Source organism: Ascaphus truei, chromosome 15 (genome assembly GCF_040206685.1).
Source record: "Ascaphus truei isolate aAscTru1 chromosome 15, aAscTru1.hap1, whole genome shotgun sequence".
NCBI classification, from domain to species: Eukaryota; Metazoa; Chordata; class Amphibia; order Anura; family Ascaphidae; genus Ascaphus; species Ascaphus truei.
The window spans coordinates 9,802,420-9,821,374 of record NC_134497.1 but is presented as its reverse complement, the minus strand read 5'-3'; the positions used below and the strand labels follow the sequence as shown (position 1 = coordinate 9,821,374).

Here is an 18,955-nt window from a genome sequence, read left to right as displayed (position 1 = left end):
CCCTGAAAGGTAACCCCCCCACACCCCCCCGAAGTGCAATACTAAGAAGGGTCGGAATCCATTACAGTGGTAATCCAAGCAGCGCCGTTCATCCAAGTAACCCCTTAATTTCAGCTTCGGGGACCCCCTGCTTCCGGAGATACTTACCTCTGTGGCGGGCGCTGGTAGCTGCTCTGGCTGAGCTAGCTGGGGTTCATATAACGGCTGATTTTCAAAGCTCCCGCGTCCTGGGAGCCAATAGGAAGCCGTGACATCATCCTGTGTGGCTTCCTATTGGCCCGCCTGACGCTGGAGCTTTAAACTTTGAGGAGATACCAGCACCCCCTTCAAATATCTCAGGAAGCAGGGGGACCCCAGAGCTGAGGTTAATGGGGTTCAGCTCCGGAGACCCCCTGCTTCAATCCTATGTAAATAAAAAATGGCTGGTTTGATTGCTCCTTTAAGATATGTACAGGATGTTGGGCCTTCCAGCACCATCTGGATTTCCCCGTCCGGGTAGGGGGCGTTCCGTCACTTTGCTGGGAGCTGAAGTTGAAGTTCACGTATTGGTATTTAGGACACGGAGGTCGGGAACTTGGGGTGTACGGGAGACGCTTGGGTGATCAGAACTGCCCTTGAATGACACGGATGTAGCAAGACCCGCTGTCCCATGCGGCGCGGTCAAAGAAGCATAAGTCTGCGGCGCCAGAGGCCGCGTCTGCTGCGGTCGGTGGGTCTATACCCCCCCCTTATTCCTCCAGTGCTGCAACCACCACGGTTACGTGACAGCGGCGCCGACACCGAAGACTTGGCTACATCTGTATGAATGAAGATTGAATCGCCGTAGCGATGAATGTAGCGCTGCGTATATTGTCGGCCATTTTTTATCGTCCTAGCAGATGTTTTTAGTAGCTGTTTTATAAATGTCAAATATTGTACTCCGGATTACTGTATACCGCAGCACGCTATTAGAATTTCGGCGTGCGCGCGCCGCTTCCTGCACCCTCACGGAGGCTGCACCTAGGAATCTCCCTGCAATTCGGGGAGGTTGGCGAAGGAAGCCTCTGCTCCATTTTGAGTCCGTCTTGGTGACGTTCTTTTGCAGCGAGAACCGAAAATAGATTCTGCGAATTTGCCAGTGTGATTATCAGTAGCTTGGCAAACAAGGAAGCTGTTTCACTGAGGATGTGGTGAGAATGTGTGCAAGAATTCCGTGCCCAGAGGCCGCCGTATCCTTTCTGTCAGGGCGTCCGTTCTGTGCGATGTCTCCGGTATATGGATCGAACAAAGTGCTCTCCCCCTAGTTTTCAACTAAGAGAAGTGCCTTTCTGGGCCAACACATTGGGGGTTATGCACTAAGCAGTGATAAGTGCTTTTAAGTGAGATAAAAAGCCATTATAGCGCGATACTGCCTTCTGTGAGATTCACAAAGCAGTGATAAGTGCTTTTAAGTAGCCAATATAGCACGATACTGCACTGTTATCACTGCTTTGTGAATCTCACAACAGGCAGTATCACGCTATAAAGGCAGTTATCTCACTTAAAAGCACTTATCACTGCTTTGACTGCTTTGTGCATAGCACCCAGAAAACCCACTTATCACTGCTTTGTGCATAGCACCCAGAAAACCCACTTATCACTGCTTTGTGCATAGCACCCAGAAAACCCACTTATCACTGCTTTGTGCATAGCACCCAGAAAACCCACTTATCACTGCTTTGTGCATAGCACCCAGAAAACCCACTTATCACTGCTTAGTGCATAACCCCCATCGTTTTTTTTGCACAGATATACTTCTCGTTGTAATCATTGACGCTGCAGTCCACGCAGACCGCCATTTTTTTTTTTTTTACTTGGTTCTAAAAATCTCCTCTTGACCATTTCAATGATTTTTTTATTTTTTATTTTAATTTGATAATATAAACGTTTTGAAATATCTCCTGAAGGGATTTGAAGTTGTCCAGGAGGTTAAGATGGAGCTGCCTACAGAGTCCAGTGCGGTCTTAAGGTTACCACGTTAAACTCAGAAGAGAAAATCATGAAATAAAAAAAAAAAAAAATATTAGTAAATATAGCTTATATACCATTATAAACTAGCAAACTATATACACTAGCAAATAATTTTATAAATTATAAACTAGCAAATAATTTTTTTAACCAGAGAGCAGCCGGACAGACTCCGGAGGCAAGATACTGACATTAACACGAGTTAAACTCACGTAGGCTTCTGGGGAGGGGGAGAGAATTGCTGCATTAAGACCTTTATCGCAAATCCACACTGTGTGAAAACTGCAAAAAATGTTTTTACACTATTTGGCTCCAGTTATGATTAAAAAAAAAAATACCACTTCAATGTCTGGCAGGTTTGCAACCCTGTCTTTCCCCATTACCGCTTAGCATACAATGCTTCTACTGCTGCCGGGGATTCTGGGACGTGACATGCAAATGAGCACACAGCGTCACCTTTTACTCCACGTCCGTTTTAACATGGGACCCTTATAAGCTTATGTCTGCCGTATTACACAGCTTTTCAGCACTGCCTGAGTTATAGAAGTGCAGAGCCAGTAACCTACTCACAGACAGATGTATTTTTTGACCTTTTGGGTCTCATCCGTGGTATGTTGGTTGCTGGTATAGCCTTGAAGTTATGATGGGTAAAAAAAAAAGGTGACAAACACCCTTTAAATGTACAGTAGATAACAATCCCGGGCTGCAGTGGAAGCGCTGCATGCTAAGAGCTAATGGGGAAGGACAGGGTGGCAGTCCTGTGTGAGACACGTGAACACGCCACACGCGGTATTTGTGTTTCCTGTACACTGCACGGTGGAGGTTTTTGTGTTGTCGCCTTTTTTTCACCCACCGTCACTTGTTGTTTCCGTGCCCGGTTTGCGCCAGTTTTGCAGTGGCGTGTGGTTTGCACATTTCCGTGTTTATGGGCTATTTGTTACGCTGCGAGTTTTGCATCTCGCCCGGAAGTCGCGTCCGCAAATCTCCCCTTGTCTTCCTCCAATGGTCGCCCTTCCACCTACCCGAGGGAAGTGAGGCTCCCGTGTCCGATTCCAGGCGGCATTGCAGCAAATGACATTTGACGCGTATATTTTTCTTCCTGAATATGCCCGGCAGCGCCGGCTTTTTAGCGCATCGAACGGTCCGTTTTGTTTCTGTGCATTTTTTGGCGTTGACCCTATAGGAGTTTCGGTAATCTGCTTTTAACCCTGTGGCTGCCGGAGTGGCTTGCAGCACCAGAGTGCCGCCGCTCCATCCGGTAAAACCGCGATGCCGGGACCCGCCGCGTCCCTTCACCGGGGAATGGAAGTGGAGTCGTTCTCCGGTTTCCCTGCACTGCCGATGGTGTCCGGCGCTTCCGTGGGAGCCCAGAACGCGGTCCTCTCTTTCCTCTTCAAATGAACAGAAAAAAACCATAATTAAAATGATTTGCACTTGTTACCAGCATGGAAATAATTAGGACACAATCACAGTAACATACCAGGGTTTTAGCCGGACAGCATGGCATGTCTTTGAAATGTCTAAACTCAACCGCTAGAGCCTTTAATGTTACAAGATTAAAGGAAGAGGCTTCTTTTTGTAGCAGTCAATTGGGACACGTACGGATACGTTGTTGCCAGTTTTGACTTAACCCTTTTGTTCTTTACGCGCCTGCAGTGTCGGGGCCCCTCTGGCAATGAACTTTACATGTATGTATTTCGCAGTGGTCAATTCTGAGAGGGTGGAGCATCTCACCCTCTGCTTCAGTGGGCAACGGGGGCGTAGCCAGGATTTGTCTAGTGCAGTGGTTTTTTTTTTAACCTTTTGGTTAAGGAACCCTATAATTATATTGTGAAATTGTGAGGAACCCCAACCCTCCCTAATAGCGCGTCTGTGATCAGATGCATTGTAAGGAACCCCAACCCTCTCTAATAGCGCATCTGAGATCAGATGCATTGTAAGGAACCCCAACCCTCTCTAATAGCGCGTCTGTGATCAGATGCATTGTTAGGAACCCCAACCCTCCCTAATAGTGCGTCTGTGATCAGATGCATTGTTAGGAACCCCAACCCTCTCTAATAGCGCGTCTGTGATGAGATGCATTGTAAGGAACCCCAACCCTCCCTAATAGCGTGTCTGTGATCAGATGTATTGTAAGGAACCCCAACCCTCTCTTATAGCGTGTCTAAGATCAGATGCACTGTAAGGAACCCCAACCCTCTCTAATAGCGCGTCTGAGATCAGATGCATTGTAAATTTTTCTTTAGCAAAGCCAGAGAGTAGGAGATACCATGCATAGGAATATAGGCATATGCAGTCATCATTCTAGATGCGTCTTCTATACTCTGGCAGCTATGTTGGTTTTGAGTGGTTTGGGCACAGTCTTAAAGAAATGTACTATAATAAAAAGTATGCCTGACTATTGAAGAACACCCTGTGAGGTGGACATCGTTGTCAGTAAATTCTTGAATAGATGGGATAGCATGTTAATATCTTCCATGCCAAAGGGGCAGTACTGCCAACCTGACCACATGTCATTATGAGATTGGAGTACAGTTATGATTTCCAAATCTCCATTATTTATAGGGAAACCGTTCCGATACTAACCCGAATGCACTAGGATTAGTGCTAGGGGAAAAAAATGGAATGGACCATCTCATGGTGACATGGAGCCAGGTTTGCAGTGCTGGTGTCTGCTGGATTGCAGTGCTCCGGGAGCAGAGCGGAGTGGGGAATGCTTGGGATCGTCACGAAGGACAAATCTACAGCTCCAATGACGGTTTAGAGTAGGTAGAAAACATGGGAAGGATATGTGGACCAAAGACCAATAAATCCCATCATTATATGTTTTAACTGTCATGGTTTTAGACCACAGTTTTAAGCCGAAAAACAATACTGACAATTGGGTCCATCTTTTGTTTCTGCCTATCTCCACTAATACATCACCCTCACTAGTAACCAACAAGGCGGTACGCCTGGAAGAACAACTTGCCGGTTGGATCAGCTTATGTCAGGGGCGGCCAACTCCAGTCCTCAAGGGTCACCAGCTGGTCAGGTTTTCAGGATATCCCTGCTTCAGCACATGGTGCAGTCTTTGACTGAGCCACTGATTGAGCCACCTGTGCTGAAGCAGGGATATCCTTAAACTTGACCTGAAGGTGACCCTTGAGGACTAGAGTTGGTCACTCCTGGTCTAGGTATTCTTGCCGCCCTATTATGTATAATAATTTGGGCTTGTGTTTAGCTGTAGTGGTCCCATGAGTCAGACAACGTGTTACCAGTGACCAACGCATTGCTACATCATTGCGTTAACATGACTTGCACGGTTACACAATATTCCTGGGCCATTCTAGGAACAAATGACAAATGTCTTTTCTGTGCTTCTGGTGACATTACACAAGGTTGCTATGGAGGAAATAGGATTGTCTGTAACAACAGCCCTTGGCAGTAACCCACGAAAAAGGTACCAGGGGATAAAACCGGAAAAAAAGCCTGTTCTAGAAACTACAGGAAGAAAATGTAAACAAAACCCCCCAGTCTGCGGTAAATAAGCTTGTTCCTGTCTAATCCCGATGATTAAGGGAGCTCATGGGTTTTGTTTTTACGTTTTCCGTGTTTCGTTGTGATCAGTCTTTAGACTTCGATATGATTTTGTAAAACTACAAGAGTTTTCAGGACTGGAGTCAGCGGCATTATAAGCACAGAGGATACTTCTATTAATAATACTATAGTTAGCAATGGCACTGTAAGAACTATAAGGCCTACAAGAGATGGAGCTGGAGGTGTAGATGTACAGTAGTTGAGTGCAGACGAGTGGACCTGTTTTACTTGCTGTGTTGCGAAGAAGCCAACGTCAGCTCTGTATTTATTTTCCTTTGGGACCGCCAGGTTACGCATTGTCCATCTTATCCTTCACCTTTTTAGCAGGCTTTGCATGTCTCGCACCCAATAACGTCAATTCTGAAATGACAGGTCTGCAACTATGCTTTTCCCCTGTATCTCTTAGCATACAGTGCTTCCACTGCAGCAAGAGATTCTGGGTAATGACATGCAAATGAGCACTCACTGTCACCTTATGCTTCATGTTAACATGGTTCCCTAGAAGCTTCTGCCTGCCGCATTACACCAAACACCCTAGAACTGTGGGTGACCTGGGAGGGTGGTTTCTTAGTAGGGCATTCACCATCACCATGTACTAGCAGCACTGTATATATTTAGCTTATTGGCGGTTTGGGGCATGTCTGACAGTGATCCTAATGTGACTCGTAAAATCTGTAAATCATTTGGAAAATGCCAGTTTCTTACACCACAGAAGTTGTTGTGCCTTTAAAAAAAAAAGAAAAGAACCTTATATGCCCCTTAAGAAGTTAAGACCAGGCTTCTCAAACATACAGTATTCTGTAATCCTCTATCTAAACCTGATGTATATATCCCCTTCATGTACTGTTTACGTGGATTTAGATGTTTGCAAACTCATTGCTTATTCTGCAAACTTGTTTCAGCAGGGGGCCACAAGCACAGATTTGTAACTTTAACTGATGGGCTCCAAACTCCAAATATTGTATTTCCATTTCAGAAAGTAGATTTGTGGAGGTTACATTGCAGTTAATTCAATAATGTAATTTGGGTTTCGTTATGTTCTTTTTTCCTTCTCTCTCCCCACCCATACTAATGTAAGATGTAGATAATATTTGAAATCAATTGGCAGTTTATTAAATATCCATAAGTGTTCACTTTATGTAGATATATTTAGTCTTAAAGAGACCCTTCTTTTCCAGAAGAACCTACTCCACATAAAATCATCAGCCCACCTTCTGGAGTTGCATACCCTCATGATGATGTCTCCGAATATGGCCTCAAGCCATACAGCCCTCTGACTTATCGTAGGCTTTCTGCAGATCCCATGGGCAGATATGGACATACAGATAGTTTAGGGCCAAAATACTACTTGGACCCTCTTAATGCTGCTGGGGCTTCAGCTTTGAGTCCAAGGATTGAGATCACGCCATCTCATGAACTGATTCACTCAGGTGGTTCATTCCGCAGCAGAGATTCAGATATTTTGGTAGAACACCACCAGCTGAACTCGGCTGCTACTAGCCCAAGGTCTACTTTGCCAATCCCTGGCTATGAGGGATACCGAGAGCCACTTTGCTTGAGCCCTGCTAGCAGTGGTTCTTCTGCAAGTTTCATTTCAGAGACCAATTTCTCTCCTTACACATCGCCATGTGTTTCACCAAATAATGGTCCTAATGATGACCTGTGTCCACAGTTTCAAAACATCCATACTCATTATTCTCCTAGAGCTTCTCCAACAATGTCACCACAAGCAAGCGTTACAGAGGACAGCTGCCTAGGACCACATTCTCCATCCCCTCGTCCCAACTCACGGTCGTCATCCCCAGGCTCAAAAAGAAGGTACTCTTGTGCAGAGCTTCACACTGGCCAACAACCCAGCGTTTCGCCACGGCAGTCAAGAACCCCTTCTCCTCCCCAGGCTTCACCTCGTGTCTACTTAAGGGACGATAACTCTTCTGTGAGTTACAATCACCCTTCTGCCTCTACTCATCTTATGGATGACATGAATACCCTTACTACCGATCCTTCATGTGGCGTCCCAACAAAAATGTGGAAAACCAGCCCAGATCCTTCACCAGTGTCTTCCCACAAGAGCATGCCGTGCCATATTTATCAGACCGCAGAATACCTTGGGACGTATGAGCAGGAGCAGAGGAGGAATGCAGGTCCAGAGTCGATTTTACTAATGCCACCTACCTGGCCAAAGCAGCTGGTTCCTGCAATGCCCTACTACAGGTATATTCAGTATCTTTCTCATGATTCTTTGTTTCCTTTTAACACCTGTTTCTGTTATCACACTGTATTCTAGAAAACCAGGGAAGATAGAATGAGATGTACATGCCCTTAGAAATAAACCATAGAATAGTGATTCCCAACAGGGAGGTCAGGAACCCCTACGAGTTCATGAGGCCAAGGAGTTTGCCGAACAAAATCTGTAATGGCGGGTTCCAGGCAGTATAGCGCATTCCTGAGCTCGTGTGGGGACTGCACACTTAGGCTCCAAACTCCACCATGGCGTTGGGGGTATAGCTGTTAACTACAACAGGAGCTTCCAAAGTTGGTCCCCACGATTATTTGCATCCACAGCGGCAAGGCATTGTGGGGCATGGCTTTGGAAGCTCCGGCAGTGAATGGCAGCCTTACCCCCTCCCCCCCCCATGTTGTTTGCACACAGAGGGGCAGTTTGGGGCCTTATTATGCGTGTGTTTCCCCCCCATGAGCTCAGGACACTATACGGCCTGGGATCGGTCACACAGTTGTGTTAGCGATAGTCTGAGTAGGTAACAAGATTTATTAATTAAGAGTTCGGGAAGCAAATATTTTTCTAGCGGGGAGTGGGGGGCAGGCAATGTAAAAACAAAACTATGGGAACTTGGGAATCACTCTGCCATAGAATAATAATGGAACTAGTATAATTAAAACCATATTGCTACAGCTTAAGCCACCTTTTTAAGAACATTTGTTTTTAAATAAATATCCAGTTCCTGCACTTGATTTAGGTTGTGACATTCCACGCAGTAATAAAACACTCATTTTCCAAACTATTGTTACACTGCTTTTGTATTGCTTTGACTATTTAAAATTTGCAGCAATCAGTTCTCTGTGTCTCGGAGCAGTCATAAAAAAACATTTCAAGACGTGTGTAAGTATATATATATATATATATATATATATATATATATATATATATATATATATACACTTGTACATGCATATTGCTCTCAAATAATTGTATCAGAGAAATACTGTGTAATAATGTGTTATAGCAAATATGCAGGTTATACATATCTGTGTGTGTGTGTGTGTGTGTGTGTATATATATATTTGCGATAACGCATTATTACACAGTATTTCTCTGATACAATTATTTAAGAGCAATATTTATAAACATTATTAGGGATGTGTTGGCAGAGATTTCCCTTTTTCGTGGCATGCATAAAGTCCTGTAACAAAAACAACAACATCTTCTGCTCGCAGGAAGGTCACCTTCAGTAAGGTCCCTAGAACCTCGAAATGACTGGACAATGACATCTTGTAATGTATTTCTTGTTTATTTTAAATGTGAGCCAGAGAGAGATTGTAGAGAGAGAGAGATTGTAGAGAGAGAGATTGTAGAGAGAGAGAGATTGTAGAGAGAGAGATTGTAGAGAGAGAGATTGTAGAGAGAGATTGTAGAGAGAGAGATTGTAGAGAGAGAGAGATTGTAGAGAGAGAGAGATTGTAGAGAGAGAGAGATTGTAGAGAGAGAGAGATTGTAGAGAGAGATTGTAGAGAGAGAGAGATTGTAGAGAGAGATATTGTAGGGAGAGATATTGTAGAGAGAGAGAGATTGTAGAGAGATAGAGATTGAAGAGAGAGAGATTGTAGAGAGAGAGAGATTGTAGAGAGAGATTGTAGAGAGAGAGAGATTGTAGAGAGAGAGAGATTGTAGAGAGATAGAGATTGTAGAGAGATAGAGATTGTAGAGAGATAGAGATTGTAGAGAGAGAGAGAGATTGTAGAGAGAGAGAGAGATTGTAGAGAGATAGAGATTGTAGAGAGAGAGAGATTGTAGAGAGAGAGAGATTGTAGAGAGAGGGAGATTGTAGAGAGAGGGAGATTGTAGAGAGAGACAGATTGTAGAGAGAGAGAGATTGTAGAGAGAGGGAGATTGTAGAGAGAGACAGATTGTAGAGAGAGACAGATTGTAGAGAGAGAGAGATTGTAGAGAGAGATAGAGATTGTAGAGAGAGAGAGAGATTGTAGAGAGAGAGAGAGATTGTAGAGAGAGAGATTGTAGAGAGAGAGAGAGAGATTGTAGAGAGAGAGAGAGAGAGAGATTGTAGAGAGAGAGAGAGATTGTAGAGAGAGATTGTAGAGAGAGAGAGATTGTAGAGAGAGAGAGATTGTAGAGAGAGAGAGATTGTAGAGAGAGAGAGATTGTAGAGAGAGAGATTGTAGAGAGAGAGATTGTAGAGAGAGAGATTATAGAGAGATGGAGAGATTATAGAGAGATGGAGAGATTATAGAGAGATGGAGAGATTGTAGAGAGAGAGATTGTAGAGAGATCGAGATTGTAGAGAGAGAGCGATTGTAGAGAGAGAGAGATTGTAGGGAGAGAGATTGTAGTGAGATAGAGATTGTAGAGATGAGAGGGAGATAGGGGGATTGTAGAGAGGGAGAGAGAGAGAGACTGAAGAGAGAGAGAAAGATTGTTGAGTTAGATTGTAGAGAGATATATTGTAGACACTAAATGCACTTTTATTTGCATGCAAAACATTCTCTGCCCAGTATACAATCACCAGAAAAGAGGCAAATTTAGACGACTGAATGTTGGTTGAATCACTATAATAGTTGCATCATCAGTGAAAACAAACAGAGCACATTCTGCACACACATGCCCCCCCAAATATTCTTGAGTAGCTCTTCATCACACATCTTTAAAGATGGTGGTTTCCAGAAGAGTATTGTGAGAAAAACACAGGAACGTGAGCGGTTTCATTTAAATCTTAATTGTCAGCACGTATGGTATTGGGGTTAACCCATGGGTGCCCAGCTCCAGTCCTCAAAATCTCCCCACATGTCATGTTTTCAGGATATCCCTGCTTCAGCACTGATTTAAGCCACCTGTGCTGAAGCAGGGATATCCTTTAAACCTGAATTGTTGGAGAGGGGGGTGTCTTGAGGACTTGAGTTGGGCACAAATGGGTTAACCCATTGGCTGCCAGAGCTATCCTTCAACGGCTAGCAACTTCTCCTGTCCAAAACATCCTATGCATTCCTGTTCATGAATAGATTTATATTTCTATGGACAGTGGAAATTACACAATTACACCTTCACCATGACGCCTTCAGCTCAGGGGTGCTTAATTTCAGCACTCAAGCTCCCCCCCCACCCCCCAACAGGTGAGGCTTTTAGGATATCCCAGCTTCAGCACAGGTGGCTCAATCAGAGGCTCAGTCAAAGACTGAGCCTCTGATTGAGCCACCTATGCTGAAGCTGGGATAACCTGACCTGTTGTGGGGGGCTTGAGTACTGAAGTTGACCACCCATGCATTACAGTGCAGATACATCTCATTGTAACTCCAATATGGAAGCAGGTTCACTACACTGACTATCTCTCCATCCCTTTGTTGAATGGATGGGCATATGTCCTCTTTCCGTCCATGCCTATTCTGAGAGCACTCTTGAATTTCCACGTGTCCTTTGTCCCATTCAGCATCCCCGTTTCTCAACTTCCCCCCCTGGAGTGGCCGCTGTCCAGCCAGGCCGGGTGCTACGAGCTGCAGATTGATGTGCAGCCCAAACCTCACCATCGTGCACACTATGAGACGGAGGGCAGCCGCGGAGCGGTCAAAGCGCCTACAGGAGGTCACCCAGTAGTCCAGGTAAGACCGGCCAAGCTAAGGGAGAGAGAAGGTGATGTGTGGCAGTTAAAGGTGTTAGACTCTGCAGCACAAGCCATTAAACCCATCCATCGTACTGACCAACTCCGCCTATGTCTGATGGAGACTTCCTCATTTTCTGTTGACAAATGTATCATTTTTGTGCGGTCGTCCTGATAATTCCCTCGTTCCAACGCAACATCGTATAAATCACTCGCATTTGCGACACGCACCTTCCCGAGAGAAGCTTTCGAATGTTGGCTGGTTGGCGGTCAGTTCCAGAAGGGCCTCGTGGTATTGAAAGAGTTAAGTATATATCCTGTTTCCGGGTCCCCACACTTTTTTTATGTGGGTGACCGTTTCCCGTTTTTAAGTTAAAATAAATAAATAAAGAGCAAGCAGCCGTCGGCCGTTCCCGGGTAGCTCCATCCTGGAAAGCAAATAAAAGTGTTAGGCGCCACGGATGAGTGAACTTATATTGTTTGCCGACTGTGAGCAGCACCCGGAGACAGGTGCTGATCGGATAGAGAGTGATGATGGGGCTTTATTTGTACAGCGGGTAGCTGATTTTTAAACGCCGCCGACTCCTTTTGTTTGGAGACAGAGCCTGCGGACTCCTTCTTCTTAAAGGAGCAGCTCATGCTTTTAATAAAAAAGAAATAATAATAATAATTTTTAACACAGGTTTGAAGCAGGAGGTTTCTGCGGGCCAATAGGAAGGCTCACCTGATGACGTCGCGGCTTCCTATTGGCCCGTGGGGCACGGGCGCTTTGAACAGTGGCCATTATGTGAACCCTGCTAGCAAAGCGTCTACTGGCACCCCCTGTATCTCCGGAATGAGGGGGTCCCCAGAGCTGAAATGAATGGGGTTCAGCTCTGGAGACCCCCTGCTTCCATCCTACGTAAAACATTTTTTGCCAAATACCTCGCACGCTTGGATTGCTACTGTACATATGTTTGTAATGGCAGAAAAGTGCTCGGGCTCCTTCATAAAGTCACCGGACCCAGAATGACAAGCTCTTTCCTGTGCATGGAATAGAAGGGGCACGGAGAGGCGTCACTGCTCTGCGTGATTTGCTGTTACACAATTATTAACCTGCTTTCCCGTTAGTCACAATGTGCTGTGTGTACTGCCTCGCTGCCGGAGCCCTGGCAGATTAACGGGCTACAGGGGCAACAAGTATTTGGGAAATGCATACAGTTATACAAGTATTATAAAAAATATTCCGTTTCATTTTTGTTTCTCTTTGAACGCACATTTCATCATTCGTTAGGGTTAATTAATAGCTCATTGAAACTACCACTTGTGCGCACATTCACACGTCCCAGGCAGGTCTGCAGCTATTCTTTCCACCATTATCTCCCAGCATACAATGCTTCCACTGCAGCCAGGCATTCTGGGTAACGACATGCAAGTGAGCACAGGGATCACTCTTTACTTCTTAATCCATTTTCACATGGATCCCTATAAGCGTATGCCTGCTGTATTACACAGCTTTTCAGCACAGCCTGGGTTAAAGAAGTGCAGAGCCAGTAACCCTACTCACAGACAGCTGTTTGTACCTTTTGGGTGTCCTCCATTACTAGACACATCCCTTTTCAACTGGTTGGTAGCATTGGTTTAGACTTGAAAACCAGTCTGATCCTCTAGGTGTATTTACTTTTCAGTGTAATCCTTCTATTTGCAATATTCAGAGAGCAGTGAGAAGACCAATCTCCATCTGACCCTTTAATGTGCCTGGTACGGCTTGGTCACTCGCTTGTTTCCTTGGGGAGGGGGGAGGCTCGGGCTGACCAGTCCGACAGAACAGCCAGCCCAATCCAAATGAAAATGGTGAGCACAGAGACCTAGCAACGTCCAGTCCCACGAGTAAATGTTACTGCATCAATGAGCCCATTGCATAAGGTGTAAATGAACACGCACCGATGACACCGTTTGGGGAAGTGAGACCAGTAACAGCTTCGATGAGAACATAGCAAGATGCTGAGGATTTGCCTTGATTTACAGATTTCATTTGAACAAATGAGGGAGTAACTTTGTGGTTATGTTAGGGCCGATAAACCCAATGTCTGCACCTTGGGTGAGTCACTTTACCTTCCTGTGCCTTCATCACCCCAAATTTAGATTGTCAGCTCTAGGGGCAGGAATTCTATGTACAGCGCTGTGTACACTGTCACAGCTATAGAAGAACAACATGTTGATCACTACATTCATTTGAAAGGAAGTTTTTCACTGCCAGATTTGCTTATAACACATCACTTTTCGTTTTTTCTGCCAGCACACCCGACAGCAAGGGGTTAAAGGTTTGCGAACACCAGACTTTCTCAGTGAATGAAATATAAAATACCGGGTTTCTAACTGGGTGGGACATATTTACATTACAGTCTGGTCCCTGGCGGAGGTGATTAAGTCCAAAGAAACGTCCATATGTCTAAATGCAGTGTATCCAAGGGACGTTTGCACACACAGGGCTGCTGCATCTTTTACTGCGGCCCGGATAAGTGCAGGCACTTAGCAACGTGGTGAACCTAAGGGTTACAGGAAACTGAAGGCAATTAAAGAACCCAGCGCCTCCAAACGCCCAACAGGTGTCCCATGAATCGAAAGGAAGTCAATATTGTTCTCTTATTTAGGAGCAATCGTGCTAGTATAGAAAATAATCAAATAATGAGAGATACGCGTTGCTTTCACCCGCTTATTAAAGAAGGTGGCAGCTATTCCAGCGTTAATGTGATCAGTAAAACAAGATATATATATAATATGATCAGAGCTGAGGAATAAAAGGTATTACAGGCATACCCCGCATTAACATACGCAATGGGACCGGAGCATGTATGTAAAGCGAAAATGTACTTAAAGTGAAGCACTCCCTTTTTTCCACTTATCGATGCATGTACTGTACTGCAATCGTCATATACGTGCATAACTGATGTAAATAAGGCATTTGTAACAGGCTCTATAGTCTCCCCGCTTGCGCACAGCTTCGGTACAGGTAGGGAGCTGGTATTCCTGTTCAGGACGTGCTGACAGGCGCATGCGTGAGCTGCCATTTGCCTATTGAGCGATATGTACTTACTCGCGAGTGTACTTAAAGTGAGTGTCCTTAAACCGGGGTATGCCTGTATTTTTTTTACCAAAGACTAGAGTTAGAATAAAAAAATAAAAAAAGTGGGCAAAAAACATACTGCAGCTTTAAATGCGGCCATTTTGTCATCACTTGGCGTGGCTCGCCGACTGTATCCCCGCTCTCTTATCTTGTGGTTTTACGGCGGAGACGCGGCTTCCTTTTTCTTTTTGTGCGCGCCAAACCGTATTCCTGCAGACAGCCACCCAAAGGGGCAGTTGGGTCAAGCCCGGCGCGGAAATCCACCTCTCGCTTGGCGATGGGTGTTTGTTTTCTCACCCGAGTGCCAAGGCGCCAGGCCCAGATCGCGGTGCGTGTTTATGTAAAGTGACTTTAAGATGCGCGCCTGGCAGCGGCACCAGGAAGGTGTTTTCTGTACACCGGAAATCTCTCTGTTTCCTCTTTCGGCAATGAGAAGTAAGCAAAAGCAAAAAGCTTTAGGTGGCTCTGCGACTTTGAGGAAGGAAGTAACCTTGAAGGAGAAGGGAAATAAAACGTGTGTGTTGTGTGTTGTGTGTTGTGTGTTGTGTGTTGTGTGTTGTGTGTTACGATTGAAGGGTTTTCCATTAGAGATTCTCCCTTTCAGGCCCGTTCTGTAGATTTTATATTATGTACAGTGTTGTGAAAAAGAAAGTACACCCTCTTTGAATTCCATGGTTTTACATATCGGGACATAATAACAATCATCTGTTTCTTAGCAGGTCTAAAAATTAGGTAAATACAACCTCAGATGAACAACAACACATGACATATTACACCGTGTCATGATTTATTTAACAAAAATAAAGCCAAAAAGTCAACCTGACAAAGGGCTTTGCCTGAAACGCGTCAGAGTGCTTTTTTGGATGTCTCTCTCTCTGACACTCCGGAATAAATTGGATTTTATTTTATCCTTGGTGTGCCGTTTCCCTATTTTTCCCAATTGCTGTGCTCCACTAATCCCTCCCGCGAGGATCGTTCCCTAAAACTGACAGTGTATGCAGCGCTGTACTTGTAATTCTGCCCCATAGACCTTACAATCTGATTTTGATGTATGAGGCACAGGGAGATAAAGTTACTTGCCTAAGGTCACAAGGTGCCGACACCGGGAATTGAACCAGTTTCCCCTGCTGCAAACTCAGTGTCATTGTGCTCAGTCAGTCTTTACTCACTGAGCTACTCTTTCAACCCTGTAAACTCAGTGTCATTGTGCTCAGTCAGTCTTTACTCACTGAGCTACTCTTTCAACCCTGCAAACTCAGTGTCATTGTGCTCAGTCAGTCTTTACTCACTGAGCTACTCTTTCAACCCAAAGATCACGCCTGAGCCTTACCCCGCTGTACCCTAGAGTGGTAGCAATCTCGCCATACCCAGACGGACGTTAATACCAACAGTTCATATATTATTAATATTATTAACGTCCTATTTATAAAGCGCCAACATATTCGGCAGCGCTATACAGTGGGGGGAAGAGAATGATGTAAATGACAAAACAGAATGACGTACCTAGTAAGGACAAACGGGGGGTACACTGACACACAAGGATAACGGGGGGCCTGCTCCGGAGAGCTTACAATCCGTAGCAACATAACCGTTCAGGATAGAAATAGTCATAGAATAGCACGTATGTCTTCTGTTCTGTGTGGGTTGGGTATAAAACCCACTTCAGGTTCCGGTGTCCGCAGTGATACCTGGCGTGTGCCTTTCTCATGCCGACGTGTCATTGCAGCAAGCTGTGTGTTGATGTGTTTGCACGTCTCATTATTCCCAGTACATTTAACAAGTACGTATGACTGCATTGAAAGTTCATCAGCTGCGCAAACGACAATTAAGCGCGTTTGCATGAGGCATTTCAAGATGATGTCTTGGTTATCAGATGACAAGGATGGAGTTCATTTCCCTGGTCGTGGTACGGCTGCTTTTCAATATAAACTATTGGACCCTGAAGCTGGCCCAGTATTACCGATTAACAGGTGCTGAGCAGTGTAAAGCGGTGTCCCCGGTGACCGCTGCTGTGCGCGCTGCGGAGTGCACGGCGGGAACAAGATCGGCAACATAGAGGAGCGGGTCTCAGTAGCTGCCTGCGCGCGCATGTACAGATCGCGATGCGCGACCAAAATTTGGTAAAGGACAAGAATGGCGACGGAGCGTTGGCCACGTCACGGCAGCGGTTCAGCCAATGAGGGCGAACCAGCCTCGTGACATCATGGCCATGCCCCCGCCACTCCTAGGGATGCCAGGTGTCCGGTATGGAACCGGACAGCCCGGTATTTGGTTACTCTGTCTGGTAAAAAATGAGAGATAATACCGGACATGTATGTGAATGCTGGTATTACCTTTCTGTACATGTATGTGTGCGGGGGGGGGTGACATGTATGTGTGCCGGGGACATGTATGTGTATTATGTCTCCGGACTTAGTAACCAATCGCGGGATTTCCCTTGAGCAGGGAGAGAGCAGGGCTGCTGCTGCTAGGGGTCTGCGCAGTTTCCTCCATCCTGATTGGCTGCTGCTGTGTAATGCAGTCAGTAAGGATGGCGGTGGCAGGAGCCTGGGGGCGGGGCCAAAGAGCGGAGGAAAAGCATGGAGTGGAGATAGATGAGGCTGTGTCCAGTGACCTGTGTGTATTTGTTCTGTTTTGTCCTGGTGTGTGTGACCTGTGTGTATTTGTTCTGTTTTGTCCTGGTGTGTGTGTGTGTGTGTGTGTGTGTGTGTGTGTGTGTCCTGTGTGTGTCCTGTGTCTATTTGTTCTGTTTTTTCCTGGTGTGTGTGTGTGTGTATTTGTTTTTGTACAGGGAGGGGGGAGGGGGTGAGAGGATGAAGGGGGGGGGGGTGATAATGACAGGGAGGGGGAGTGAGAGGATAAAGGGAAGGGGAGTAATGACAGGGAGGGGGTGAGAGGATGAAGGGAGGGGGGGTGAGAGGATGAAGGGAGGGGGGGTGAGAAGATGAATGGAGGGGGCTGAGAGGATGAAGGGAGGAGGGATGAGAGAGGATGAAGGGAGGGGAGATAAGAGAGGATGAAGGGATGGGGGGTGAGAGGATGGAGGGGGAAGGGGTGAGAGAGGATGAAGGGGTGGGGGTGAGAGGAGGACATAGTGAGCTGACCAGCTTGGGAGGGCCGCGGGATTTCTCCGAGGAGGGAGAGAGCAGGGCTGTGTTGCTAGGGGGCTGGGCAGCTCCCTCCATCCTGATTGGTTGCATTACCCAGCAGCAGCCAATCAGGAGGTGGTGTCAGGAGCCTGGGGCCAAGGAAAGAGGAAACAGCATGGAGCCGTGTGTGTGTCGTCGCACCTTTCACCATTGTGTCCAGTATGGAAGGTGAAGATCTGAAAGATGTTGTGTTGTGTGTATGTTCCCATGACACTACCCTACCTCCATCGAACAGTCATTATTCAAACATCCAATATTAAAAGAAACTCGAAATATTGTCATGATACTATGGGTTTTGGAACCAGCCTATCACACCTCACCTTTCTGTGACCTTGGACTTTGGCGACCTACAGCTGAAGTTACAGATCCCCCGCTATGGTTTGAATCTCGCTCCTGGATAGCTCTATATAATATCTGTCAGTTGATAATCAATGCTTTTTAATCATTGACCTAATTAGCATGTTGTTGACCAAGCTTTTCACAAGGTAGCAACCAAGAAACGTCTCCTTGTTTTCTGGGTGGTGTTTGTTCACTTGCCACGGTGGCCCATACCCCCTCTGGTTAGAGACCAAAGCACGTCTGGCCAGAGTTATAATATCAGGGCAATTATGTACAAAGATTAAGAAAACTTCTCAGCAGAGAAACGTGGATCTTTAAATCCCAAAATAGGGTATGGAAAGCAGACATCACGTCTGGATATTCTTTGCTTGTGTGGCAAATATGAGTCAACGCAGTTGGTTTTTCTCCAGTTTATGGGAGTTTTATTGTGAACAGCTCAGCTTCTTAATGCAAATAATTTCCTTTCCAGGTGTTGACTGTATTATTAAATGTTTTGCCATTCAAAATAATTTGAAGGGCGCTATTCGTCACTGTAAAAAAAAAATTCACTTTTCGCTTTTTCTTTTAATCTCGCCTAAGTGGCTATAATTCAGAATTTTTTTCTTCTTTTTTCGGCTTTTTGAAAACGAGTTCCCAAAGAGCTGATGCCTGTGATGTTCTGCTGCATGCACATTAATTTATACAAAGTCACGGCAACCAGATGGGTGATGCTATTTTTTTTTTTTAAAAAAAGGGGTTTATGAAGGAAATATAATTGAAGGAGCTATAACTCGATTGGTTAAACGTGCAGAAGTTCCCTAATTTTCCTGAATTACTAATATGATACTGTACTTCCAGTACGTGTCTCGGCAGCAGTTGGGTAACTCGGATAATAACCTTCTAAAACCAGCATGAAATCGATTCTTCATTTGTTCCAGCTGTGGGACGGTGTAGCTGGTACATTCACATGC

The 18,955-nt window shown here is 45.4% G+C and overlaps 1 protein-coding gene across 6 annotated transcripts in view; it reads left to right on the top strand.

Annotated features, from left to right (window-relative positions):
• NFATC2 (nuclear factor of activated T cells 2) overlaps window positions 1–18,955 on the top strand; it is a 111,253-nt gene that overhangs the window by 18,440 nt on the left and 73,858 nt on the right. For 3 of the 6 annotated variants that reach the window (XM_075571548.1, XM_075571546.1, XM_075571547.1), the window contains exons 2-3: window positions 6,744–7,779; window positions 11,244–11,412. In XM_075571548.1, the coding sequence (XP_075427663.1) occupies window positions 6,744–7,779; window positions 11,244–11,412 (1,205 nt within the window). The remainder of the gene's footprint in view (window positions 1–6,743; window positions 7,780–11,243; window positions 11,413–18,955) is intronic. The other 3 variants (XM_075571550.1, XM_075571551.1, XM_075571549.1) reach the window with 2 other exon arrangements.